Source organism: Emydura macquarii, unplaced genomic scaffold, assembly GCF_026122565.2.
Source record: "Emydura macquarii macquarii isolate MOO-44397 ecotype Brisbane River unplaced genomic scaffold, CSIRO-AGI_Emac_v2 contig_2676, whole genome shotgun sequence".
Lineage (NCBI taxonomy): Eukaryota > Metazoa > Chordata > Testudines > Chelidae > Emydura > Emydura macquarii.
In genome coordinates this window covers 1,732,693-1,746,664 of record NW_027132813.1, presented here as the reverse complement: position 1 = coordinate 1,746,664, position 13,972 = coordinate 1,732,693, and the positions used below count along the sequence as shown (strand labels likewise).

The following is a 13,972-nucleotide window of genomic DNA, read 5'->3' as shown; positions in this document are numbered from 1 at the left end:
CAGGCAGAGACAGTGACCAGAAAGGCGGAGTTCTGCCACCGAGGCTCGACAGGGACCCGTAGCAATTGGATTATTATTATTCTAAGGTGAGGGTGGGTTTTTTTCCCCCTCCATCTCCGGATTGCTCTCAGCCGTGCTTCAACCTATGCCGCGGGAGGCTGGCTTTCCCCTTGCCCTGCGCGGAGAAGAAACGCACACCTGTGCGGGGACGAGCGAAGCACTGTACAGATCACCAGAAGGCTGGTGCATGGGACTCCTGGCTCCTCCGCGGGGCTGCGTTCACGGCGGAGCACCAACACGCTCGCCTGCATGAAGGAGGGGTAGAGGCAGATTCGCGCCCCAGCAGCCTCTACCTACCTGGACAACGGGCGAGTGCACACGGTGCAACGCCACCATCCACGCATAGCGTCTGCGAATAGAGGTGCAGGGCGAACACACGCACCACCAACACCCTTGCGCACCAGCCTCCAGGCACGCTTGGACCCTAGGCAAATGCACACCCGTGGAACACAAGCCTGCATGGACCGTGTGCAAAGCCATCTAGCCTGCACAAATACACCCAGGCATCAACATGCAGCACAGTAACTATAAGCACACAGGCCATGCGGCACACCCAGCACCCCGGTGCACCTACCCCCACACACTGCGTTACCCACCTAGGTACCACGCGTGCAAACATGCTTACCGTACATCACATGCACGTACCAGCATGATACACTACAACCAAGTTCCACAGGGGCCGTGTCGCACATACTCACGCTCATTGCGCCACGCGTGTGCACCCCCAACTCCTCCAGTCTCGTCCACCCCTCACCACCCCCGGCTCTTAAGAATGGGTCCCGCTGGGTGAAGCCGACTTTGCTTTGGGTGGCCCCGGGATGAATGGATCTTTGCCTAGTTTGTGACATTTCTCTGCAGGGGGAGGAAAAAAAGGAGAAGGGATGAGAAAGAAAAGGAGAAAAAGCCGCGCAGATTCGTTTTCTCCCCAGCCGTTTTCTTTTCTCTAACGTGTGCTGGGGGGGCCGGGGCCTTGGACAGGAGGCAGGGCGGTCTTCAAGCCCAGCTGATTTAATTGGCTCCCCCCCCCTTTAAGTGGAGAGGGGAATCAAACGGTGGAGTGGAGAGAGAGAGAGAGAAAAAAGTGAAAAGCCCAGCAGGGGCGGGGGGAAAGACGCAGAGTTTGCAGCCAGGTCTGGAAGGATGAGAGATTCAGTTCAGGGGAGAGGCAGCAAGCAGAAGTCACCGTCACTCCTGATCTGCATAGAGCATCAGGACATCCAAGTCCGAGACCTCCACGGGCAGGAGAGAAGAGGCTAGAGAAGCTATTGGAGAGATGCTGAGCTCGTAGGGGCGGCTAAGTTTCTGTAGGGATGGATACCACTCAAAAGGGCAGCACGGCAAAATAAACCCTCCGGGCACTGGATTGTACCGTGCACACCGAGTGATCCTCTACTCCCTCACCTGACTCGAAACTGCGGATCAAATATCTTTTTTGGGGGGAAGGGACGGAAGGAAGAAAATAATCAACTTTTCCCAGACTTTCACACTTTGGGAGGAAGAGGCGGGGCCAGGCCCCGCCAAGCAATGTCTACAAAGCCTCCTTCAGGAATAATCCAACTTTCTCCAGCCTCCTAAAGCCTCAACTGCCTTTCCAGCGCCTAACCACCTCCCAGTGGAAAAGGGGAAAAAAAAAAAACAACCCAAAACGAAAAGCCCCTCATCAAAACCAGCCTACATCCCATCGGGGAAACTTCGGAAGCCAGAGATCTGCCAGGTTGGCGGGGAGGGGGGACAGAAAAGCAAAGCTGAACTGCAAACCACTAAGTAGGGTGCGTCTGTAGCTTGTCCCCACTTTCCCCCCCCCTCCCGGATAGCGGGGCTGATGTGATGTAGGGTACCTGGGCAACTTCAGGCTGGGGCGTGCGGCTCAGCAGCTGGGGGAGCTAGTGGGAGCTGCTGTTGTTTAAATCCAGCAAAGATTTGTTTTTTAAATTGCAACAACCACCAGCTCCCCAAAAGAGCCGCAGACTAAAAGAGCGAGTCACCTATTCCTCCCCCCGCCCCAGCTGGATCTCAGTCCTCTTCCGTCCCCCCTCCTCCTCCTCACTCCCTCCCCCTTCTTCGTTCCTGGGGTTGCAGCCAGCGCCTCCTTAGCTGGAGGGAGGGAAAGGAGTCTCTCAAGTTGGCCCCAGTTGGCAGGCAGTTTGGGAAGCCCGGGAGTTCAGGAAGTGCTTGGCGTTTCTCTCTGACCAAATACCCCCCCCCACACACACACACACACCCCTCTCTTTGAAAGGATCGGGGCAGAGCAGAGGGAGAAGCAGCTGGAGTTTTTCTGGATTCAGCTCCCAACTGGCTCCGTGTCTTCTAGGCTTCTGTTTGATTGTGTGTCTGTGTGTGGGGGGTTGTGTTTATATTCCCGGAGATCCTAAGGAGTCTGGGAGGGAAGGGGGGGGGGAAACCCTGATTTATTTTTTCTACCTTCCCTCCTCTCCTCCCCCCTCCTTTTATTTATTTTTTTTTTAACTATTGCTCCTGGTTTTGGGGTATTTTCCTTCGTCCAAGTTGACTGTGCAGAGATCGGAGACTTCCAGGCGGCGCTGGCTGGCTTCGCTAAGCGGGCTGAAGCGCTGTGTGCCCGGGCAAGTCTCTCCCGGATCCTCCCTTGTTGAGAGGCTGTGGAAGTGGTGTGGATGAAGGAGCATTTCAAGGGGCTTTTGCCTGTTTCTCGTTTCTCCACCGGATGCTGCCTGGCTTTTTTTGGCTGCTTTTCTTCGCTGGCTATGAAGGATCTGCCTTGAAGATGGAGATTATTTGGTTTTTATGCCTGGCTGTGATGCCGGTGTATATCCAGGGAGAAGGGGTTTATGGTAAGAGACGTTATTGTTATCCCTGTTTGGGAGGGGAGGCTGGGGCTGGGGAAAAGGGGGGTGGGGTGCGGGCAAGGATTCGATCAGATCAAAGTTAAAAAAGCACCTGCAGGAGAAAGTAAATGATGCTAGCAAAAGCTAGTTGCAGCGTGAGCAAGGAGATTTATGCAGCAATAGGGCTTCCAGACCCTTTAGCTACTTCATAATTCCTGCCTGTAACCCCTGGCCGCCTGAAATTTACGAGACCGGGGAGATTGCACTGTTTAACCATTTCCGAGTCTCACTGGGTTGATGCTTTTTAAGGGAGACAGAAGCAATTTATGTCACATGGATCAGCCCTAGGTTACTCCCTCTTCTCTCTCTCTCTTTCCTTCCCCCCCCCCCCCCAAAAAAAAACAAACTTGCTCAAGAAAGAGACATTCGAGGGCAGAGGTTTGGCTGCAAAACTAGTGTCACTCTTGCACTGACACTTGCAAAAAGAGCTCCAAGTTGCAATTTTTCGCATTCATTTTCTTTTACCCCCTGTGCTCTCGTTTCCCTCGTCCGAGTATACCGCCTCCCTTGCCCCTCTCTGCTGCTGCTCGGGTGTTTTGCCTGTAATGGTATTTGCTGAGGCTGTGTGTGTTTAAGGAAAAGAAAAGAAAAGAAAAAAAGGTTGGCTGGTGTGTGTGTTACCGTAAGTATTCACGTCGAATACTCCCCTCGCAGTTATGGCTTTTACTACCGTGCTGATTTGACAAAGGGCCACTGCATTGGAAGCTCCCTCTATCACCTGCTGCTGGGAGACTAGTGAAACACGAATAAAATAAAAGCGCTTGTTTGGAGGCGGGGGATGTCGGTTCATTTAGCTCGGCGGGTTTTGAAAGCAAACGGGTCCCAGTTAATTGCTGCAAGAATCAGCGCACGTGGACTGAGGCTCTTCGGAGCCAGATAAGAGATGCTCAGGGAGCAACGATCAAGGTATAGAGGATGCGCCTGGCTGGGTTAAGAAAGCATTTCCCCAAATCCCTAAGGACATCCCCTTAGTCCTGTACAGTGCTCAGATCGCACTGAAAAGGGCTGTGGGGGCGACTTTGCCTTTAAATCCTGCCGAGCTGTTCCTTTGCTGTCATTCTTTAAAATTATTTCCTTGGCAGGGCTCAGGTTTAGCTGCTTTTTGTTGTTGCCCATTTGCAAATGAATGCAGGCAGCTAGCAAACTGCAAGCGCAGATGACACCCAGCGTGGTACGGTTCCCACAGTCATAGATTATTTATCCCTCCTGCTTCAAAGGGGGGCAGCCGGGATGACCAGCAACACATGCTGATGAGAACAGTCCTCTGTCCTGAACACAGTTGCTAGTACAGCCAGGGTTTGCGTTGGCAAACGCTGCAGCTCGAAAATGTAGCCTTCCTCCCCTCTCAGTTTTTTTGCTTTACAGGAGAGCTGCATTTCCAACAAACAAACTGAATGAAAATAACCCCCAAATCACACAGGACGTGATGCCGCTGACAACGAGCCTGTTTTGTCTTGGTTTACAACTCCATGGCGCATTGCTATAATGTCCCTCTTGAAGATGTCACATGCCTTTTCCTCTAGCAAGGAAAGCTCTCTGGGGGTAGACCTCCAGTGAGAAGGCTCCCATCCTTATGTGGTTTTTGAACTGCACGTAGCTAATCTCGTGTGTGAGCTCTGGTAATGCTGAGTTCAGTCTCACTGACTGTGGCTAAGTCTTTGTAGGTCACTTTTTAATGATGTATTTCTTTGATGGGAAACCATTCTTCCTCTCTCCCTCAGGGCTGGGATGTTAATTTGAGTTTAGATCTGTTTTGTACAATAACTACTTTAAGTAGAGGCTTTACATTTTTTTCCCAGCCTGTGTGGGTAGAGGAGGGATTGCGGGTGCAGAGGGGAATTGGAGAAAGCACCCCAGAGCAATGATTTTATGGCAACAGAGACATGGTATGTGCAGGGTTTTTTTAAATCCCTGAGGACTGGTAATGTGCTCCTAGACAAACTTTTATTTTTAATTAGTCTGACTGCTGCAGTCCAACTATTACTAGTGGTGGCTTTGCTTTAAAAGGCCTCTTCAATCAGTTTTAAGCTCTCTCTCACTCGTGTTTTGTATACACCTTCCTTCGAATGTGGTTTATTGTATTGTTCTTCCACCCATCCACTCCAGTGAATTCATATTTTAGGAGAGTTACTGCAAAACTAGATCTTCAGAATATCTTCCTGAGGTGGGTTTTTTTTTTTTTTTTGAGAGAGAGAGGAAAGACAGTGTACAAAAGAGAGCACAGATAGACATGCTAAGATAAAGGCATCCTTTAAAGTCAGAACTGTACACTACTCATATTTATTTTGCTGTTTCAACTTAATAAATAAAGGAACAAATCCAGCCTCCTTTCTCCTCTCCTCCTTAAACTATCTGTGAGAGAATCAGGGTTTTTAATATAGAGCTGTCTCTGTGAGTGCAACTCAGAACATTGTATGCTGCAGTCAGCACCACAAACTTTTATGGTGACTAATAGTTTTCATATCCTTTCTCAATCCTTCCTCCAGTCTCTTTCCTAACACTGACTCTGTACAATCTCCAACCAGAGCTGTTTGTTTAGATGTGAAATTGCTGTTACTGATGGCTCACACAGTGCTTGAGTGACACCCATTATAGTTGCAAGAAAATCTAAAATAGGACTGGAAATACTTGATATCAACCCTTCCCTTACTTTTGTCCTAAATGTTAATCTCTAGCTATAGCCCCAAACTCAATATAGTTGGAGTATTTCATGGTTGGAATGCTTGTCTCATGTGGCACTTACTGTGGGAATATTGGGAATTCAAGAATCTTGTTTCAGATCATTTTCCTTCTTTTGAAATATTCTAGTGGCGGAGATTGGAGCAGAGGAGAGGCATTTGTTTGAGGACTATAAATATATTTTACTAGAGTAAATCTAGTGGGATTAAATCAGATTAAACCAGATAAAATATCCATGTGATGTACCCTTTAACTAATACACCCCCTTGGATGTGCACAAAAGACCTCTGTCTAGGAGAACTGAGTTGTTGGAGAGGTTTATTGAGATGGATGGTATAAATAAATTGTGTGTAAGGAGTTGTAAGGGTAGAAGTGCCTGCAATGGAGGCTCAATTTAATTAGGAGTCAAGGTGCTTTTAGCCTGTTACCTGAAGAGGCTTGTTACACAAATTGGTGTTTGTTATAATGACTGAAGCTTGTCTGCAACGCAGCGGTCTTCCTTCCTCTCATTAGCTGATTCCATTTATTCAACCCTGTTTGCTAACAGAACAAGGCAAGGCTAGTCAGATCAGTTCATAGAGTATGGCCATTCAGTGGGTTGCCAATAGGCGACTCTTGCTAACCCACTGCTGACCGGGTGATTAGACTCTTCCCCAAATGACAGGCGCGTTTCCTGAGGGTTAGCCATGCCAGTGCTTCGAGGCCACAGACTGAGGCAAGCAGCGTGTTGTGATCTACTTAGCAAATAAGGCCACAAAATGCAGAAAAACCAACAGGAGGAAATGCATTCCCTGACTGGGAAGCTGTGAACGTTTAGAGCAAAGGAACGAAATGGGGAGCAGGGAGGATTCTCTCTGGTTATTCCTCTACAAATAATTCATTGGAGTTTTTCAAGCGAGATGGGGAGGAGTGTACTTTTTCCATTGCTTTATTTAAAGTTGGACCTGTGGACTTAAAAATCTTCTCCAGCTTTGTGTTGGGCTGCATGCACTGGGTTGCTGCCCTGTTTATTTCACAAGCATTGATGGAGTGTTTTTGTTAATAGACTGTCAGCTTCCCAATGTTAATTTACTGCTTTTGTCCATTCCACCCCAACCCCCAAAAATCCTCCAGCTGCATAAAACAAGAGAAAACTACCAGGGGCTGTAACAAGATGGTAATGGGTGAAAAAGAAGCTTTTGCCTGGATATTGGGACAAATTTCCTGAATGTGAGGTCTGATGGTGTCCCAATCGGAGGGTCTGGAAGAGCCCTGTCACTTGGGTCATATAAACCTGACTGGGGAAAATGCTTGCAATATTGAGCAATCCTGTCTTGGACTCTGAGGATGGGTCTAAATGGCCGGTAAATCTCTCTCTCTGTCCCCGTCCCCCCCAAGACTCTGACGCTTCGAGTCAGCTGTAGATTTCCCAGTCTGATGGGGTGGGCTGTGGGCAGCATAAAAATATAGTGGGGGAATCTTTGTTTGCTTCTGTCCTATGAGTGCTTTGGGGAAACGTCCTGGGCTGGTGTACAAACCCTTGATCTTTTTCATTTCTCACACACAAGCACTGCATTTGACTCCTGGCCCCTTGTCTCTCAGGCCAGGCCTCTGCTCCTAGAGCTTCTACATCACCTTCATCCAAGCAGGACTACTCCTCATCTCTTGCAAGCTCTGTGTGTTTCAGAGTTGGGCTGTGAGAACACACAGATAGACTGTAATATTAATCTCTAGCCAGCTGATCTGAACCAGCAGCTCCTCTCCCTCTTTGTCCAGATGTTTCACCAGCTGAGTTACAGTGCCAGATGGCATGCTTTGCAGCTTCTTTGCCATTCAGCCCATCCCTCCCTTTGGGTCTGCTTCTTTAGGACCCGATCTTGCTTACACTGAAGTTAATGTTTGACCATTGACTTAACTGACAGCAGGGTTGCATCTGTAAACTGCTTCTTGGCTGACTTTATTTTGGACGGTGGGTTGTAGGTAGTTGTATAAACACAGTGGTCGTCTTGGCTCCACCCAACGTGTCCCTTCCCCTGTGGTCAGTCGTTCTTCCTTGTTATCCATTGGATTTAGGTTATAAAAACCCTTCAGGACAACACCTTTGTCTTATATCTATAAATCACCATTTACGCCTATGGGGCTATATAAATATAATCTCCTGCAGCATGCAGATTGGGACAACATTTCCTAAGCCTCTCCAGCAACTCCTTAATATCAGTGAACTAAGTATTCTCAGCACCACCCCACTGCTCCAGCTTGACTCGGCCTGCCCACCTCCTGTTTTACAGTGTGTTCGGTCCTTCCCTATGTGTAGCCAGAGCCCTGTTTTAGGTCAGTGGAATTGCACTCCAAACAATCCCTGGGATTATTTTAACATGCAGTACTCGGAAACTGACATTATCCTCCTGACAGGTTGTTTGCAACTTACTGGTAGAAGTCAAAATATTTCACCATAGGTGTCATCAGAAACCACTATCCTATGCTAATTTTTGTGGGAACATGAAGACAGATGTTGAATAATTTGACATGAGCAACATAGCTTATAAAATTATCACCATGTCGGGTTTTTGTCAGATTTTGTGGAAATACATATTTCAGATGACTTGAAAAGAGTAGGAGAGAAGGGGGTGTGGGTACAGTAAGTAGCTCCAAAGAAAAGCCAAGGTGCTGCAGGCAAAGGCCTTGGTGGTTCAGTAGGTGGTGCTCTTCCCTGTGAGTCTCTTCTACCAAAGGGGTACATCAGCAGTGGTGATGGGGCATGGTGCTGCTGAGTACCCAGTTAGACTGATCTGTAGCTATTAAAGAGCCTATGACACTTCTTGTAAGTCAGAGAGTTGGCTCTGGTGCCCTGCACAGATCTCACTTTGTGTAATTCCATTCCACTTTCCTAAATTCATTCTGCAGTTTTAATTATAGAAATGATTTTTCATTCTCTCTCGTGTGTGTATCTCTTTACCCCATGCTGCTCCTTCTATTTCCCACCACTGCTCAAAAAAAATTTCCAAACCCAAACAACAAAAAAACTCCCCACTACTCTAGTTAGGCCTGGTTTACACTTACAAGTTTGCCAGCATAAATATGTCCGTTAAAGGGACAGGAATTACATCCCTAACCTTCATACCTTTGCTGGCATAAGTGTCATCTCAACTTGGAGGGTTTTAACTCAAGTTCAAATCCCTGCTCCAATGGCTATTTTATTATTTATACCCCATAGATCAGTGTGAACGGAGGGATTGTAAGAGACCTGTCTAAGGCTATGCAGTAGTCCAGTGGCTAGGATGCTTTGTTGGCACGTGGCAGGCTCACGTTCAAATCCCTTTTCTACAGCAGGCAGGTGGGACGGGGGGAATTAAATCTGGGTTTCCTGCATCCCAGGTGAGTGCTTTAACTACTAGGCTAAAGGTGATAAAGGAGTCAGGTCCTTCCCCCTGTTTTGTGACTGATGCTCAAGTCCCACAAAAAATGTTTGGCTGAAACTATTTGGTGAATTGTATCAAATTCCCTAATGGTTTTGGGTGGATTGAAATGGCATTTTTTGGCGAATAAACCATTTATCTCAAATTTACCCAGTTCAACTGGTGAAGACTTTCTAGTGTAGACAGGGTCTAAGCGTTATTGGTGCAAAATGGTTGCTGGGAACCATTCCTAGACGTGATGGCTTATCAGTTCTGGGTGAATGAGTATTCTGTTTGTACAATGCCTTTCATCTGGAAAGAGAAAAGTGCATTACAATGTTATTAGAAACACAGCAGGCCATTCATCTAACAATATCGTGGTGTGTGTATCTTATCTATATTGACAGAGTTTGGCATGTTCACCATATCTGAAATGAGGACTGCTGAAAAAAGCCTTCCAAACTTTGCACTTCTGAGTGTTATAGGCCTGTAGTGCAAGAACCCTTGACCCAATCATCCTTTTCCAGGTGGTGGCTGTCAGTGCTGCATTAGCAAGTTGTTTGTTTCATTCAGAAGCCGTGCCGATGTCCTCATGGCTGGGGGGACGTGGAGCTGAAGCCATGCAGCAGAATGCAGATCTGGCAGGGCCACCTGAATCCACCAGAGAGAGAATGATGCATGGTGAGGAGTGTGGGGAGGGAGGGAGGGAGAACGTTTTTGTTTTTTGTGTGTGCCTGTGCACGCATCCCTGTTTAATTAGAGAGAGCTACCCAGTCAGGATCCAAAGCATTTGTTTAATTTTTTAAAACTGCTTTAATCCTCTCTTTTATTTAAGAGACTCAAAGGTTTGCTTTAGAGCTTAGAATTAGCTTAGCAATAAAAACTTTTAAAAAATGCTTGTTACTCCATGGAGGAGATCAAAACCACGGCATAAATGAATGATGAAGGTGATCAATAGTTGGACCAAAGAAAGGGGAACCCAGGGCATCAGCTAGTTCTGGCTCAATAAAGGAGTTAAGCTAGAGAAGGACAGCTAACAAAGGAGTAATGGGCTACTTGGGAATCCCGCTGAACACAGCCTGGCAGGACTTGTTCTGAGGCAGAAACCTTTCTTGCCCCGCATTGTGTGTTCCAAGAAACAAGGGCCCTGATTCTCCTTTCACCCACTCCAGTTTTATACGGCTGTAATTCCATTGACAGCAGCTGAGTTACTGTTGATTTTACACTAGTGTAAGTGAAAGGTGAATAAGGCTACATATGGGCTGCACCTACTGCGGTTCTGCTCAACCTGTAGAGTGAAGAAGTGTTCATACAAAACTGTATACTGCAATGGAATTGATGCTGATGAACATCTGCTTTGGATTCTGATTCCCTGAGCTTTTCCAGCTCTTGTTATCGCCTGACTATCTCACCTCTGTCCACTCAGGTTCTTCTTCCCTGGCCACAAGTCGGTGTTGTTGCTTCACATCTGACCAGCAGGGGGAGCTCTTGCCTACAGCAGGCCTCTTTCTGTAGTGTCTGGAGGAGTGTGTGTGTATCTGTCCCAAAAATCTGAGTTTTCCAGAGAGCAGAACAACGTGCTGTTGCTGTTTTCTATTCACCTAGGTCACCTTAATCTTTGTCACATGTGCCACATTCCTGCTCATACACACACCCACTCACAAGTGCGTGTGTACATAAACTCATAAAACTGCTTAGAGTGAACTCAGTGAAAAACTATTTGTTTTATTTCACTGCAGAGTGCAAATGGTGCTTCTCGTGATAGTGGCTATCTACTGATAGGGAAGCTGGTGTCTTTGTTTGTGTGGGGGGCCCTCTAGGAGTGGTCCCGTGTTTGGAGTTAAGGTTGCATTGAAACCTGCACTTGAAGCAACACTAAAATCTCTCTGTTTCATACTTTAACGATTAAACTTCGCTTAGATGTTTGGTCCAGTATTGTCTTCTGAGGACAACGGAATTTTCTGTGTCACCTCTTTAGTAAAATACTTACTAATTGGTGAAAAAGAACATTTAAAATTGCTCCTTTTAGAAAAGCTTGTTCTGCTCTCATGTTTCTTTGGTTTCTCTGGCTGAACCACCAGCGCCTCATAAACTCCATACTTCACGTGGTCACATTCTGGTAATAGCTTACGCATAGGCCCCTGTTGTCATTTTCCTGGTGTGCTATGTACATGGAACAAAGTGAAGTTAAAGCAGCTAGAGATTGCCTCTGGAGAATTCCCCCTGTGTTAGCACACTGAAAGCCTCTCTTCTCCAAAGTGCCAGAGCAGACCGTAGTGCAGTGGAAAAACAAGCCTATCAAATTAGTCCTCATATTCAGGATAAAGGAATAGAGCTACACCAAGATTAGCTAAAGGAGTTACCCAGATACAACAACTACTTCCCATTTTCTAGTGCTGGCTGCCCAGTGATGGCTGCCCCTTGACTGTCTAGTCTTTAGATATGTGGCCCCAGTTAGCACAGTATTTGGGTGCCTCTGGGGTAGGACAGTGCTACTACCCCCATTTTACAGATGGGAAACTACGGCACAGAGAGACTAAGAGTATGTCTGTGCTGCAATTAGACATCCCCAGCTGGCCCATGTCAGCTGACTCAGGATCGTGGGGCTTGGGCTAAGGGGCTGTTTAATTCTGGTGTAGACATTCAGACTTTCTGGGAACCCCCAGCTTGTAGTGTCCCGGAGCCCAGGTTGAGGCCCAAGCCCAAGCCCAAGTATCTACACCACAATTAAACAGCCCTTTAGCCTGAGGCCTGCGAGCCTTAGTCAGCTGGCAGGGGCCAGCTGTGGGTTTTTAATTGCAGTATTGACATAGCCTGAGGTCACATGGGAAATCTGTGCTAGAGCAAGGACCTGAATGTAGGTCTCCCAAGGCCTAGGCTAGTGCCCTAATCAGTGGGCCATCCTTCCTTTCCTCTGCCTGGATCCCTGATGAGGCAGGCAGGCTTGGCAGCATTGAATATGGAGGTGGGTTCTGGGAGGTGGGGTTTGTAGGATGAACAGAGATGAGGAGAGGAGGGATTTTAAGCAAGGACGTGTGGTGGGTTTTTGGGAGAAGAGGCTGGTGTATGGGGTGTGTGTGTGTGTGGTTGTGTAGGGGCCCTGGTTGGGTGGGAAGACTAGTGTCTTTGCCCAGGGTCTCTGGTGCACTGAGGCAGCAGTGCCAATGAGAGACCTTCAAGTACCGGTGCCTCTAACACCATGCATAGAGGCTGAGTGACTCCGTACCAAGGCATCACATGCTTCCTACAGCTCTGCTGCCACTTTAACGTGCCAGGGAGGCCTTCATGTCCCAGTGCATTGGATCTACTTCGTTCCAGGACCCTGCTTTACCATCATTAGCTTTTAAACTTGGGCTGTGGCTGGAGAAGGGACGTGGTTGAGAAGGGGAATGGATGAATGGAGTGTAAACGGGAGTTGAAAACTGAACTACTTATTTCCTTGCCTTTCCCATTTCATCTTAATGGGATATGCGGTCGAGCAACTTTAACAATGTTTTTTTTTTGTGAGGGGATGTATTATTCATCTGCAAATCTCTCTGGGGATTTCCAGAACTTTTAAATTCCTCTGAGCGGGGACCTTATCTTTGTACTTGTCTGTGAAGTACCATACACATTTTTGGTGTTTTATTAATAATAAAAGGCTGTAGAGGTGTCGTGATTATATCATTTTAATGATAGGTATAAGGGGAGGTGGCCCATTGGGGAATTACTGTGGATCCTGAGAGGCCTGTCTTATAATGAATAATGAGTTTTTAGCCTTTCCTAAGAATAAAATTCCCCTTAGATTGGGAGGTCCCCAGATGATCAGGTCAAAACTAGTCTGTAGCATTGGAATGCAAAGATCCAGACAACAGATAGGTAGCACAGTAATATTTCAGAGCTCATGGGGTCCAAGTGGTCTTTATGGATCTGGCCATTGTTTTGTTTCCTTTTACAATACACTCATAGATGCAGTGTTCTTGGCCGTGTCTACGCTACTACTTATGCTGGCAAAACTTATATTGCTCAGAGATGTGAAAAAAACACCCTGAGTGATGTAATTTTTGTCAGCATAAGTGGTAGTGTGCACAGCGCTATGGCAGCGGGAGAGCTACCGCCACTCATTGAGGTGGTTTTATTATATCAACAGGGGAGCTCTCTCCCCTCTCGGCATAGAGAGGCTACACAAGTGATCTTACAGCAATGCAGCTGCATCTATACAGCCATGCCACTGTAAACTCGCTAATGTAGACATGGCCTGCTACCCTTGATGGTCTATCCCACAGGCTAACTATCATCTTTCATATGGAAAGTCCCACAGAGCTCACTTGGTGACCATTGCATGTGTGAAAAATCTGTCTAGCCATGGTAAAATGGCTTGTGATTTAAATCACTATTTGGAACTATTTGTAGTATAGGGTAAACAGGATTCAAGTGCTTCTGTTGGGGTGCTGTAAATGGAAGGAATGTCAGGATGAGGATGGAAATTGTCACAGATGTTACAATCTATGTAACTTCGGTAGAGAAAATTTGCAAATGCTATACTAAGAGAAGCTGACATAATATTGAAAATTAAAGTCAAACTGCAGGATAAAGGTTTTTGAATGTCTGAGGGTAAATATAAATGCAAGGATAGTTGTTTGCTATCAGTGTTTGTTACTAAGGAAATGGGCCTTCACTAATTGGTGGAAATTGGCTTAATAAGATAAATCTGGATTGGAATACAGTCTATGGTCTGGTGATAAAATTAAAAGCAAAACAAAAACCCGGCGTCTGTGTTTGATACAGACAAGGGTTCAGCAAAAACCATAATGGCAAAATGACTTGGACTTAAGCAAATGTGGAATAAGAACATAAAAATGGCCATACTGGGCCAGACCGATGGTCCATCTAGCCCAATATCCTATCTTTTCACAGTGGCCAGTGCCAGGTGCTTCAGAGGGAATTAATAGAACAGGTAATCATCAAGTGATCCATCCTGTTGGCCATTCCCAGCCTCTGGCAAACAGCAATCCC

The 13,972-nt window shown here is 46.8% G+C and overlaps 1 protein-coding gene across 1 annotated transcript in view; it reads left to right on the top strand.

The window, feature by feature from the left end:
- Window positions 1-2,803: 2,803 nt before the first annotated feature.
- Window positions 2,804-13,972, top strand: part of MDGA1 (MAM domain containing glycosylphosphatidylinositol anchor 1) — a 210,061-nt gene continuing 198,892 nt past the window's right edge. Inside the window, 4 exon segments of the mRNA XM_067565371.1 lie at window positions 2,804-2,870; window positions 9,505-9,548; window positions 9,551-9,637; window positions 9,640-9,658. Of these exon segments, the coding sequence (XP_067421472.1) occupies window positions 2,804-2,870; window positions 9,505-9,548; window positions 9,551-9,637; window positions 9,640-9,658 (217 nt within the window).